This window comes from Sceloporus undulatus, chromosome 1 (genome assembly GCF_019175285.1).
Source record: "Sceloporus undulatus isolate JIND9_A2432 ecotype Alabama chromosome 1, SceUnd_v1.1, whole genome shotgun sequence".
NCBI lineage: Eukaryota > Metazoa > Chordata > Lepidosauria > Squamata > Phrynosomatidae > Sceloporus > Sceloporus undulatus.
Genome location: NC_056522.1, coordinates 110,360,229 through 110,375,135, shown reverse-complemented (window position 1 = coordinate 110,375,135; position 14,907 = coordinate 110,360,229). Strand labels below are relative to the sequence as shown.

The window sequence follows — 14,907 nt, the reverse complement described above, 5'->3', positions numbered from 1 at the left end:
TTCTACCCTTCTGTGTGTATGTGTGGTGCTCCTGAGTGCAAAAAAAAAGGCCCCAGATCATTGGATGCTGCCTGTCTCTCTTCTAGGGCCATCCCTATAACTCTGCTATGCACTTTCAGTCAGCTGCAGTTAGAACGTGTTATAGGGGCTGTATACGCTATATAGATTAGGTGAACCTATAATGCCCCAGGTTGAGTTGAACTCAGACTCTCATAATCTCTGCAGATCGACCATGTTGTTGTGCTGTTGGTGGTGGTGGTGGTGTGCCTTCAAATCATTTCCAACTTATGGTGACCTTAAGGTGACCCTATCATGGAGATTGACCATCCTGACAGGGGAAATTGGGAGTTGGAGTTCAACAATATTGGAAGTGGAGCATATTCTTCAACTCTGAAAGATGACTTCCAGAGAAATCAGAGTACATACTAGGATCTTAACGGTTCAGAAGCTGCTGCTGATTGTTCAAATTAGCGTTCTGGATGACAGTATCCTGGGAGATTGGGCTACATGAATGTTTCTATAAAACCGATAAATCTTTTGAGGTAAGATTTTTTTTGGGGGGGGGAGCAGTTTGGAATTCCAAAATTCACTTCTAGGGGAGAATTAAATAGTAAAGTATCAATTTCGCATTGGTATTTCTCTCAAGATTTTAAGTCAAGGCCGTACTGTGGCACCTAGTCTGACTAGCATTATCTAATGATGTCACCATAGCACACAGTCTGTACTGCATAACGGCCATGAGTAAAGGTGTACTAATCAGCTAGGGGGAAAGTATGGTAAGAGAGTCTTTTTGGCCAGTGGTTTGTGTGTGTGTGTGTTTTGAACAGAGGGTCTTGTATATCTCTGGATATGAGCTATTTCTCAAACTACTTCACGAACGACTTCAGGAGATGGAAAATAAAGACATTTCTGTTGTTCTGGAAGTTGGAAAAATAGCTATAAACCTGTAGTAGTGCATCTATTTTATACATTTTCTAGAAGTTTACTTCTTTTTTCTTTGCAAGTTATTTACTTGGGAGTATGCCCATGGAACTCAGTAGGACTTGTTTCTGAATAAGGATGTGTAAGGATGACATACTACTTGCCACTGGAATTATTATGAGCAGAGATCAGCCCTGTCCGATATGACAAATGGTTTCAGATTATGGGAGTTAAAATCTAAAATATCTTGTGGTGTCAAAGAATTCCAGTCTGTGCTCTAGATACTTTAAAATTTGAATGATAATTTGTAATTGCATGTGTTTTTCTTTTTCGAGCACAAAATTGCCATTATCTCAATGCAGACCTAGCAAAATACACATTGTCCAGAAAACTTAAGCCATGATAAATGTCTTTGTTTATGATGCCCCAAAACTCTTTGTCTGTAACTTGTGTTAATCAAGTTTGTACTGGTAATCATAATTACATTGGTTTCTTTAGCTTTGTACCACATTTATCATTACATGTCTCTTGTTTTTCTTTTTGGAAAAAAAAAGCGGTATTTTCTTGTTGGAAGCAATCATGCAGAAACCAAATATCGTGTTTTGAAAATTGATCGCACAGAACCAAAGGATTTAGTTGTTATTGATGACAGGGTGAGTACTTCATAATTTGACATGTTGTTGGGAGAAGAACATTAGTACTGTAATCTGTAACTTTATTGTTTATAGCCATAGGCCATCACAATTTAATGCATAAAAACAGGAGATATAAATGGCTGAGATTCTTCATCTGGAGTTGTAGTTACAGAGACATAGCTATGGCATTTCTCAATACTACCCTCCAAAATCTTACTATTGAATTCTCACAGTTCCCCTCCAACAAAACCATTTTGAGGTGCTGGAGAGTTGGGTGTCCGGCTTTCATCTAGTAGTGGGATTGGCTGAGACAGACAGATACAGAAACCTGTCACAACAGTATGTCTCAGTACATCTGGCAACCATGTCATTACTTACAGCTCCACTCTCCAGCACCTCAGAAATGGCTGTGTTGGAAGGAGCTTCAGGGCTTCAGAGTAAGATTTGGTGATACTTTTGGTTGTTGTGATCATACAGTGACCATAAAAGTGAACTGATATGATTATGATATTGTAAGACCCGTTTGTGATGTTGTAATTACTGAACAGGATGCCAGCCAAATATTTAATCTAATGCGTAATCTAATATTTAAGTCTGTCAGAAGGAATTAAAGCTCCTCAGACTCTTTTTCTTTTAATGATTCTTTCTAGAAAGATTCTTCCTGCAAAACCTCCCACATTCATTTCTTTCCTCTCACTTCAATCCTCTCCCACCTTCCAGAGCCATGGGAAACAGGCATATTCCATATAGTGTCTGTTACACACCCGATTTTTCTCTCACTCCATTGTTCTTCTTTCTTATCTTCTGCAGAATGAGCCAGGACACTCCGCGTGCTCCTTTAAAGTCGCTTCCAAACTTACCCCTGAGAGCTTTTGGGTGCTGCAAATACAGGGAGAGCTCAGTCCATTCAGGGAGAGCCTACCTTAAAAGAAGCACTGATCTCTTCCACTCTCCTCATAGCAGTGGTGCTTCTTTGGTATTTACCTGCTGCAGCAGGGAGAGAGAGCAGGTTGTGCTTCCTTTAAGGTAGGCTGTCTCCAGACAGACTGAGATCTTGCTATAGTCAATCCTAAGAGAATGTTTAAAAAGCACTGATCCTCTCTATTATCTCCAGCAGCATTCTGCAGTGCTTGGGAAGAAAAAGGACAGCAATGGCAGCTCTTTGTCTTTTTACCATAGCGACAGAGATGTGATCTTTGTCTGATGTAGTGGAAAAAAGCCAAAGAACTGCTGTGGATCTCAGAAGTCTCATGGTGAGCCCTGAAGTTTTACCCTGGACTTATCTATGGGTCATACCATAATCCATAATTTTGGCCCCCAAACCTGCTTTTGATTTATATATGAGATTGACCTATCCATGAATATATACAGCACACTAAAGAGTGTTTTGACTATTGTCCAAGTAAATTGTAAGAAAACTCAAGGCTGCTTTATGTTAATTAGGGCTAAATTAGCAATCTGAACAGGGACGTTGCCAGGATTTTAGGAAGGGGGGTGGTGGTTTCCAGACTAAATGCCACCATTATAATGGGGCTTGAGTGTGGCAGCGCAGCAGCACACACCATTAATTTTTCTAATGGAAGTGGGGGGGGGGCCCGGCCCCCAAGGACCCCCCCCCCCGGCTACGTCCCTTATCTGAGTGAACTCTATGTTTTGTCCCTAAAATTTATAAAGAAAACACATAACATGTTAGACTGCAGGCTGAACTGCATGAGGACTATCCCACTTTGCTAATACAGTATAGTATTTCACTCTTCGACAGTGGAACACACTCCCTTGGAGTGTTGTGGAGTCTCCTTCTTTGGAGGTCTTTAAGCAGAGGCTGGATGGCCATCTGTCGGGTATGCTTTGACTGAGATTTCCTGCATGGCAGGGGGTTGGACTGGATGGCCCTTGTGGTCTCTTCCAACTCTATGATTCTATGATAGTTGTTAATTTTGTAGAGATCACTACCTGTAAATATTTAATGCAATTTGCAAAGGATCTTATTTTTAGATGATTGAATACCTTCATTTTCAGCATGTGTATACTCAGCAAGAGGTGAGAGAACTGCTTGGCCGCTTAGATCTAGGTAACCGGACAAAAATTGGGCAGAAGGGCTCCTCTGGATTATCACGTGCTGTCTCTGCTTTTGGTATAGTAGGTAAGACATTTCGTTCATTTATTTACCAGCCGGCTGATAAGTTCTAATATGATGCCCTGAATCTTGGTTTAATTTAATTTTACAAATTTTAGTATGTTTTATTTAGTGGTGTATACACCTGATTCATCTTGCAGTCGGTGTATTTTTTTTAAAAAAAAATCAGGCTCACTATTTTATTTCTTGTGATTGTGTAATATGTATTATTTGCAAAGGATATGGCTGAAGGAAGTAAAAAGACTCAATGCACTTATTGGGTTTGAAAATAGATTACAAAGGAATTGTAAGCAGAGATATTAGGAAAGCAGCAAAAAAAAAAAAAATACAGTTTACCCTTTCTTTACGTGGGGCATCCATTCCGGACTCCCCTGCGTAAAACAAATACCTCCTATGCTTGAGCCCCATTGAAATGACTGGGGCTCGTGCATGCGGTGGCACGGCTCACCCCATTCATCCTTATGGGATGCACCGCCCCTTTTCCCCCACATGGCTTTCAGCTTATGCTGAAAGCCGCATAAAGCGCGCCCGCATATGATGCAGGCGCACTGTAAAATCACAACAAATAACTTTTCTATCCTGGCAAGTTTAAACTGAAATATACTGTAGTTACTTGGAGCATTTGAATGAGTGATCCGTCATAAATATCTTGGATTTGATAGCTGTTGTTTATGGAAAACACATTAGAACCCATCATTAGTGTATAATGCTCCGTTAACATTTTAAGACAACTTTGGAACTGTTTCATAAATTACAAGCGCCATGTTAAAGCTGCCAAAAATATTTCTCATTGGTGTCTCATTGGCTTCATGAAGAATCTCTGCACAAGTAACCCCAAGCTTCTTGTGGCCTCTAGTGCATTTCTTTATCATATCTAGGCTAATCCACATAGGTAACAGTATTTAAATGTTGCAATCCATTTGTGAAGCTGATACATCGTGGAAATGGTCACCGTGCTACCACAGTAACTTGCGAAGTTACCTCTGTGGATTTCGTCTTTGGGCTGCTGGCCTGGAAATGGGTGAAATCACCAAAATTGGACAGATAAATCTTGACTGCTTGTATAGGCTCACAGTTTAAACTTGTCTTTTTAGCACCTCCTAGAGAGGGCTTTTGGGGTGTTCCAGGACTGCTAGAGTGAAAATTCCTTACGTCTCCTTTCTAACTCTGAAAGTGGTGGATTCACTGAGAACAGAGCCTCTAATGAAAATTTTATAAAACAGTCCAGTTCAAATAGAAATAAGTGCATGTAACATTCATGTTGCAGGATATAATTTATATACAATCACAATACATCCTTTTTCACTGCACCACAATAATAAACCAAATGCCAGAATCCTTGTTTGACAAGTAGTTATATGGCTATGATACCTAGGAATGATATTCTAGGAATGAAAAGTTTAACTGATATGTCAAGTCAGTCATAGAATGTTAGAGTATTGTGAGAATTAGATATTATTAAACAATCTGAAGTCTATAAAACTGGATATATTCTGCCAGGTTGGAATTATGCACCTTGCAGTACTGAAAAAGTTTTTTCCCATGCGGAAGTTAAAGAGACTAAGTACCAAAAAATAAAATAAAATAAAAATAAAATAATTGCCTAGCTTTTTCACAGGTAGCCATACTGCAGTACCAGACAGTGATAAATGATATTTCAGTTTCCATGGCTCACCCCAGTAACTGACTAGGTGAAATATGCCTTAAGAATCCAATAAATAATTGTATAAAGAGGCAAGAAGCCTTTTTGAAATACACTTTTTAATTTACATTCATTAATGATTTAGCATGAAATATAAAAGGAAATGCATATTACTGCAACAAAATTCTGTAAATTAACAGAGATCAGTTTATGAATGATAAACTTTTCCTCTTGTAATTTTCTAGGTTGCTATAAAGTATTATATCATTACTGGAAACTTGGAAATGTTTAGTGATTACTTTTAGCCTTCTAGCAATATATTGAGTTGAAGTAACTTGCTCTGGTTCTTATAGGTTTTGTCCGATTTTTAGAAGGTTACTACATTGTGTTAATTACAAAGAGGAGAAAGATGGCAGACATTGGAGGACATGCAATATATAAAATAGAAGATACAAGTATGATCTACATTCCAAATGACTCTGTAAGAGTGACTCACCCTGATGAAGCAAGGTAAATTATTCTTGTTCACAATGTTGTACTGTATTGCCTTTTAAGGTAAGATTACACAGGGGGAATAAGAGATTATTTCCCAAATGCCCTCAGATGGAGCCAGTTGGTTTATCCTGCTATCCTATTTGTATTTCTAGAATCTGAAGCCAATAAATTTCACTGGTTGAATTAGATCAATATCCAAAATTGAGATACATGAGTTTCCTGGCCTTTTCTGAGTCTTTGGGAAGTCCCAGGACAAAAAAGAAGCACAATAATAACACTGGTAGACCGAGCAAAACAGATCTGTGAACCCCACTTTTTGGAAGATGAACTGAAGCACTTGGATGGGGCTCTACAGGCTAATGGTTACTCCAGCTCAGACATCAGAAGGGCAGCCAGGCCCAGAAAAATCGAGATGAAGGAAGACAACCAACCACCTAAAAGGAAGGTATTTTTGCCATACATCAAAGGAGTCACAGACAGAATAGGGAAACTGGTGAGAAAACACAACCTTCAAATGGTTTACAAACCGACGAAGAAAATCCAGCAAATGCTTCGCTCAGCCAAGGACAAGAGAGACCCTCTCACAGCCGCAGGAGTTTACCGCATACCACGCAGCTACGGACAAGTCTACATAGGGACCACCAAACGCAGTGTGCAAACAAGAGGTGAATTCACTGGAGAGTGGCTGTCCAAAAAGTACAGAGGGAAAGGCTTTGTGGGTAGTGATAGCCCTCAAGAGAAATGAGACCTAAGGCTTAAGTAAGAGCTGGATCTGAAGCACTGGCTGCTGGACAAAAGGAAATAGTTCTACTGGAGAGCTCAGTTCTTTGAAATTCTAGCCACCACCAAGGTCAGACATACACAGACATACCATACCTGTGAATTAACAAGAGAGGAATCTGACAGGTGGCGCAAAACAGACAGCCCCTTTGCGGCAGCTTCCTGGCAGCTTGGGGGCATGTCATTTTGACAACACACACCCCCAAGCCAGCAGGAAGCCGTTGTGAAGCTGCCTGCCTGACCGTATGGCGGGCAGCTTTGTGGCACTCTGGCAGCATGGTGTTCATATGCCGCACACTGCAGGAGCGGTGAAAATTGGCGACGGCAGAAAAGCCAGCTTTTTGCTGGCTCAAAAAGGAGCAGCTTTCTGCTGCTTCTTTTTGGGCCGGCAAAAAGCCGGATTGGGGCCACAGCATGTGGTTGCCGTTGCCCCAATCCAGTAGTCAAAGGGGTGATGTCAAGCCACCCCTTCAGGGCTGTCTGTTTCAACCCGTAGTTACCTCTTAATATTATAGGGAGTGGAACTTTATATACCGTTCTAAGCATCATTAATTTAGTATTGTATCACCATTAAAATTTTGGTATGATAGTATATTAAGGGAGCAGATAACAATGGACATACCAGGAATACTAAATGAATACTTATTCTAAAATAACATTTCTATTCTTAAAATACCTTTATATATTTTGTACCATGTCTTGGCACATCTGCCTAAGGCAGGTTTAGTACTGTACTTAATTGTTATGGTGGCAGCAATGTTGTGGTTGAGAGTGGGAGTAATGCCAGTTTATGTCAATCATCACATTATGGTAGTGTCAGGAAGCCCTATAATAGTGGTGTGTACCAACAGTAGAATACATTTTGTTCTGTAAATATCTTTTTGTAAAATTGGTCGCGATGTATACAGATTACATAAATGACAGTGTTCTCTGCAGTATCAACAAAATGAAATTCTTATTCTACAGTTTTTGTGTGTGGCAGAAAGGTTTTTCAATAGGATATGCTATTACTTTATCTTATATTATATACACATTTTAAATATTTTAATACAATAATCTATTTAATGGGTTTTTCAAACTTAAGTAACATAATAATTTAATTGTATTTTGTTTTACTTCTACCTTGTAAATTGCCTTGGTTCCTTATTATGAGATAAATAGCATTTCATTTTTATGCATTTTCATTTTTCACACACACATACATACAATTTACATTCATGTAGACTGACCATGTACATTGACTGATATTTTGTCATCAGCACAAATTTTTGGTGGCTGCTTCTGTCCCATACTTTTTCGTTTCAAGCTGATATATAGCTATCACATTTTCATCTAGTACCTTTATTCTTACAGCTAATTTGTTAGGTCATAAACCAATATTGTAAGCATGCAAGCATATTAAGAACAGATGAAAACAAGAATAAATTAGTTACACAGGAGTCAGTTGGTGCAGCATTAGCATGATTTATTCTTGGTGGAGTGGCCAAAATGTTAGGTTTAAATAAACGTTCTGTATAAGAATACTATTTTAATATCCTGTGTATATTTCTTTAGATATCTTCGAATTTTTCAGAATGTGGACTTGTCTAGCAATTTTTATTTCAGGTATGCTTTTAAAATTTTAAGTGGTTGTTGAAATATTTGTTTGTGGTGTTGCAGAGGAAGTCTTTCTCTGAAGGAGGTTGAAAACAGTATTTATATTTTATTAACAGTGAGTGAAAGATATTTCCAACATTTGTATTAATTATACTAGATATCTGCAAACAAAGTATGACTCAATTTTGTATATAAGAACCTTGTAATTCTAGCTAGAATTACTTATTGCAGCATTGGATAGCAATCAGAAATATTTCTCTTTGTGGAAACTCTTCTACTGTGTTGTGGACTTTTCAGGTCAGGAATGGGTAAAATGCAACTTATGGCCATTTTCAGGTTGCCCAGGACTCCCAGCACCCTCAAAAAGTTTTTTTTGAAAACCAGTTCTGGTTCACTTCCTGTGTTAATTTAAAGGGTGGAGGGAGCATAAATCCCCGAAAACAAAAGCAAAAGCTTGGCAAAAGTGCACCCCATGAAGTGCACCTCTGTGTCATTGGGGAAAGTGCACTGACACCATTGGGAGTTTAAAATGTCAAGGAGTTTAAAATGAAAGACCCAAGAAGTCTTTCAATTTGCTCCCAGTGGTCAGATTGAATGGGAATACAGAGAAATGTCATAGGAATTTAAAGCAATGTTAAAGTCAGAATTAAAGCTATGTAGAACCACTGCTGGAGAGGGCCCATGGTTGTGCATACCAGAAATGCTGGACTTCATTTTTTTAAACTTTGTCCATCCTACATAACTCAAGACATGTGATAAAAGTATTACTTTCTGATAAAACATTAGGATGATCAACAGGAGTGAGAGACTGGCCCTAGTTACTCTTATTATGTCGTGATTGGACAAGAGTTCAGATGCTTTCAGTAACGCCACACTTATTCTGCTCTTGTATGTGGGATTAGTTTACATTACATTTTTTTAAAATATTTTTTTAATTTATTACAAAACAAAACAAATTACATTTACTTAAACCACATAACATAAAACATATAACATATATAACATATAACAGAAGCATCTTATCATAGTTTACATTACATTTTTAAAGCAAATCCAGATTTATAAAGAAGGATTTGCTGAAGCCCCACTATACTTGAAGATAGGTTGTTGTACATTTGAAAACCTATATTTAAAGTGAGGTTTTAGAAATGTCTTTATAATGTTATAACTGTTTCATTTGGATTTCAGCTACAGTTATGATCTATCCCACTCTCTCCAGTATAACCTTACTGTTCTGAGAATGCCTCTTGATGTGCTCAGGACAGAAACAACTCAAACTCGACAGGAGAGTTTTGATATTTTTGAAGATGAAGGACTTGCAACTCAGGGTGGAAGTGGTGAGTATGACTGAAATAGAAGCAATCATTCATTTATTTTGGATTACTTCAACTGCTGAAAGATCTCACTCTTTTCATTGATCAGGCTAGTGTTTTAACAGCCTCAAATTAATAAATGATTATGTAAAGCGCCAATTATAGCTAGGGATATGTTTGTTTTGAGCAAGGTGATTTCTATAAATAATTGATTATTTATTTTGGTAACAAAGTAAAATTCATGAGAACAAGTGGTCATGCTCATATTTTAGACAAATTATTAATCAAGCTACCATATATTTTTGTGTATAAGTAAAAATATTGTGCCAAAAAAATCAACTCTACAGAATCTGGGTTGATTTATACATGTCTGCTAAAGTGCCATTTCTCAACTTTTGTAACATCTGCTCTAACACTTGCACACATGCTGGTTCTTGGGTATTTCCCTGCTGCGGTGGAAGAGTGGAGTGGGTTGGTGCTTTCTCCCTCAGTCTACTTTTCTTCTTATTTCTCCTCAGCAAAGTGAGCTGCAACGCTCCACTTGCTCTTTTAAAGCTGCTTCCAAACTTTCGCTAATGCTTCCAGATTCAGCTGGTATGGCAAGAGCCCAGTCCATCCTGTGATAGCCTACTTTAAGGGAAGCTCCAACCCTCTCTGCTCTCCCTGTTGCCATGATGCCTTTTTGACATTTCCGTTGCACAAGGGGTCAGTGCTTTCTTTAAGGTAGGCTCTCTTCAGATGTACTGAGCTTGAGCTCTTCTGTAGTCTGTTGCAAGAGAACATAAAAAAGCACCAGTCCCCTCTATTGTCTCTGGTGGACTTTTGCAATGCTGGGAAAGAAAAATGGCAGCAATGGTGGCTCTTTGATGTTTCCCCATCACAGCAGAGAAGTGGCCTCTGTCCAATGTTGCAGGGAAACATCAACAGCTGTCACGAATCCAAGGAGCCCCATACTGAGTTCCAAGGTTTTGCCCTCAACTTATTCATGGGTTGTTTCAAAATCCTTAGTTTTGGCCCCAAACTTGCCTTCGACTTATACAGTACATGAGATTGACTTGTACATGAGTATATATGGTACTTGTAGGTTTGATATAATTGAATCAACATATGAAATACAAACATGTCTTATTTAGGATATAAATAATGGTAATAGGTACTGCTGTTTAGTTCAACTGTGACAAATATTCATGGGAAAAGTTTGTAGTGGTGGTGTATCTTTGAGCTGTCATGTAGGAACACTCATAATTTAAGACTCAGCCTTCCATTTTTTAATCAGTAATATAAAATGTTTGAAATAAATTCTTTATCTCAAGTTATCACTTCTCACAAGTTACTGAAGTAAGTGTGTGAACAATTTTCTATTTATCACTTCTTGCCTCATGATATTGTGAAAGTGGAGTGCGAAACTCTTCTAGTCACTGTCCTGGAATGCTATAGGTTTGTGAACAGTAATAATAAATCTATGAAGCCTCCTATCAATTTAGAAAAGTACTGCCTATAACAACTCTCATGATACAGAAATATAAGCAGTGTCTTTCTACCAACAGGTTTCCACCAGCAGAAAGTGGGATGGGTAATTTCCTCCCCATATCCTCTCAGATCTGGTTCAAAATATTGGGTGATCCACCACTGCAGACTTAATGTAGGGAATCATCTCCTTTCCCATTCCACCAGTTCCCCTCCTTTCCCATTCCTCTAATGGAAACCTTCCATTAGGAAAGGGGTATTACCTGGATTCCAACCAGTATTTGTAGAAATGATAGAAAGAGGGGCCTTCCTTCGTATCCTTTCATCCAAGGGAACTAAACTCTCTGAACACAGTCCCTTCCTCTCATCATTATTATAGCACATACATATTACCAACATTGTAGTCTAAGAACTTAAAAACACTTCTAGGTCAGATCAAAAATTCATCCAGGTCCTTTTTCCAATAATAATCCAGCAGATACATCTATTATCATGTCTGTCTGCTTTGTTTATATGGTAATGATTCAAATTATCGAAGGTTATCTCTTCATGGGTCACATAACATCCTAAGAATACCCAGAGGCAATGGTTAAGAAAAGGCGTTTATTTGTTCTTTACCTATTTTCTAAATACCTTATATCCTCATGTATACGTTGAAATTTTTTTTCAAAAAAATCGACCCCAAAAACCTGGGTTGGCTTATACACGGGCCATTATGGTAATAGGCTCGCCTTTCAAGCCTCATCTCCAGGATAGCTGTCTCCGAAGGGACAACCGGGCTGGAAAGGCTTGGGAGGCAAACGCTTGCCCTCTCTTCTCCTCCTCCCATCCTGCGGAAGGGAGGAAGGATACTGAGACCCTAACTTTTACCCTCAACGTATCCACTGGTTATATCAAAATCCCTGATTTTGGCCCCCAAATCTGCCCTTGACTTCTATACTACATCTGAGTATATATGGTGGATACTTCCCCAAATACATATATTTGAGCTAGAAAGAATCTGTCTACTTGAATCAGGGATGTGTGGTTTTCTAGATTTCTTCCAACAACAACTTCCAACAGCCCTAGCCAGCATAGCCAATTGAGAAGGATGATGGGATTTATGATCCAGCAAGCATCTGTAGGGCCCCTTGTTCCCCATCCTGGAAATAAACCATGTTGAGCACACATGCTTTCTTATTAATTTGCATCCCCTTTTCAGGTGTATTTGGAATTTGCAGTGAACCTTACAGAAAATATGTGTGGAATGGGAAATTGCTGGACATTGTCAAAACTGCAGTTCATCAGGACTGGCTCTTGTATATTATTCATGGATTTTGTGGGCAGTCAAGTATCCTTCTACTGTTACAGATGAGTGTTTATTACAGTAACAGCAAATTGCAATTCTAGAAATTAAAATGAATTTATGGTAACATACAATACAGTTGTTGCTCAGCTTCTTTGTATACGCTGATTAAATCAATTCACAGATTAATTAGCTGTCTTTTTTTAAAAAAGAACCTCTTGGATCTAAGAGCTGGAAAGTGGGAACATGAGTTTTTAGCTTTCATCTGCTGCATAAATAATGAAACACAATGAAGGACCATTCTTATTCTGAGCATGCATGTTACGAGAAATTGTGCATGGGGTAGAAGTGCCAATGAAGAAATAAGGGCCAGATGAAGCCTTTATTTACCTACTGTGTCTCTATGTAGCTTCACTTTGAAATTAAGTCTCAGTAGGATAATTGACCATATTCATTTTGGAGCAGATAATAGGAAACTGAGGTTTATTTTTTTAAAAAAAATACTTTACTGTTGAATACATAGCATGATAGAGGAACTGGAACAACCATACACCAAAATAAATGAAATCTTATTTATATTATTTAAATTCTAAGTTAAAATATTTTAGGTTGTTCCCAATGCTTTCCCTTTGTTCATTGAAGGCTGTTAAACTGGTGAAGGCTTCCAAGATTGAAAGCAGGAGATCTTTGCAGATTCCCTTTGCAAACCCCTGCATTCTCCCAAACCTGCTCCAAAGTTTGAACAATGTGAAAGGCAGAGTAAGAGGCTGCAAATGAAATTGCTTTTGCAACTCCATATTCAAAGTTGGATATGACAATCTAATCTGTGGTAAAATGTGTGAAAGAAAGAACAGCACTGTACAACCCTCTGTATAAAATATTATTTTGATCTATCCCTGTCAGGGATGATGGGAGTTGTAGCTCTTCACCTCTGGCTCTAACTCACCACTTTGTTATGCAGCGGAGCTGACCAGCTTTGGTCAGTGGTTAATGCTTTTCTTCCAAAGCAGCAGAGTTTCAGAGAATAGGCTGAAGACCCTGACAAACTCTCCAAGCCTTCTCACTCTTCTTCCTCAGAAGTCTCCAAACTTCTCCAGGATCCTGCTGGCTCTTGTATCTTCACTCAAGACACCAGACAACTCAGTAGTCTTATATAAAAGATCTACTTTATTCTGCTATATACAAAATACTATATGCCCTACAAATCATAATCTCTACAATCTCCAAAACACTCCAACTATCCACAATACTCCAATCTACTCCACAAAATACATAGGCAAACATAGCAATTATTATAGCCATTGTTAAACACCACCCACTTAGTCAGTTTCCACCCAGTGGGCGTGTACACTCATTTTGATTGGTTCACATAGTTCAACCCATAATTAAGAATTTCATCATTTCACCTTGTACACTTAATGAATCTCAGGTGCTTCCAATTGTACATTCTATATTTCTGTCCTTGGCATTCAAGCCTTCTAAATTACATTAGCTTTTTCACGTTCACCTGTGGGCTTCTTAATGGCTTTTGCTTAGTCACTGTGACTTTCACATACATGTTTTTATTTCTACTGTATGTCCCATGTTGCATTTTCCTTAACATTATGACTTACTTATAGTGGTATTGTAGATTTTGAACTCTGCAGGGATTTTTGACATATATCACATTTAATAGACAGAGCATGATAGGGTATGTATCATCAAACCTACACGCAAAGAGAATGTTTTTATAATGTATGAAATTTGTAGTTCAGGAACTCCTAGTGCTCTGATTCTTAATATATATTCAGTGCAAACAGGTTGTGGGATAGGTGATAACTACATGTCTTGGGCTGTTGTGTTAAATACTTCTTAGTTTAGGATATGAAAATCCTGAAAATAGGCTCCTTCCCCCCCCCTTCAGTAAATTTTGGGAGCTCATAGTCTTAGAATAATAGTTTTTTAAAAATCATAGTGGGGTATGCATGGCCCTCGAGATATGTTCGACTGTAACTCTCATTACCCCTAACCCAGCATAGAATGATAAGAAATTAGGGGTGTTGCAGTCCAACAAGTTTAGGGATTGCACACGTTCCCCACTGTTTGTAAAAACAGACCCAGCTCCTTGGCAATTCAGGGGGAGTATTTAAGAAACATTAAAGGTAGACTAAGAGACAAAACAAGCCGCCCCTTCTGCAACTGGATTGGGGCCCGAGCAACTCACGCTGTGGCCCCAATCGCCTTTTTGCCAGCTGAAAAAGGAGGCACAAATACCAATGTCCATGCCAGTTACAGAGCTCACACATCACTACATTACGTGGTACCCCGGGATACGAAATACCCGTTACGAATTTCGGGATACGAAAAAATCCCATAGGAATAACTGTTCCGGGTTACGAAGGTTATTTCGGGTTACGAAGAAATTTTGGTGCTTTGGCGCTATTCACACGAAATCGCGCTTTTTCCCATTAGCGCCTATGGTTTTCGGCTTGCAAGGCTTTTCGGGTTACGAAAGCGACGGCGGACGAATTAATTTCGTAACCCGAGTACCACTGATACAGAATAACAACAGCCCTTGCTCTCTTTTTACTATTATTAATATGCATATATGAATGCTTTCATAGACCGTGCACTGAAATGATTAAAAAGATTATCTG

At 38.6% G+C, this 14,907-nt stretch overlaps 1 protein-coding gene across 2 annotated transcripts in view; it reads left to right on the top strand.

Annotated features, from left to right (window-relative positions):
* FIG4 (FIG4 phosphoinositide 5-phosphatase) overlaps window positions 1-14,907 on the top strand; it is a 117,487-nt gene that overhangs the window by 13,191 nt on the left and 89,389 nt on the right. For both annotated transcript variants that reach the window (XM_042454290.1, XM_042454298.1), the window contains exons 2-7: window positions 1,476-1,574; window positions 3,576-3,699; window positions 5,689-5,845; window positions 8,165-8,215; window positions 9,395-9,543; window positions 12,188-12,316. In XM_042454290.1, coding sequence (XP_042310224.1) covers window positions 1,476-1,574; window positions 3,576-3,699; window positions 5,689-5,845; window positions 8,165-8,215; window positions 9,395-9,543; window positions 12,188-12,316 — 709 coding nt within the window. The remainder of the gene's footprint in view (window positions 1-1,475; window positions 1,575-3,575; window positions 3,700-5,688; window positions 5,846-8,164; window positions 8,216-9,394; window positions 9,544-12,187; window positions 12,317-14,907) is intronic.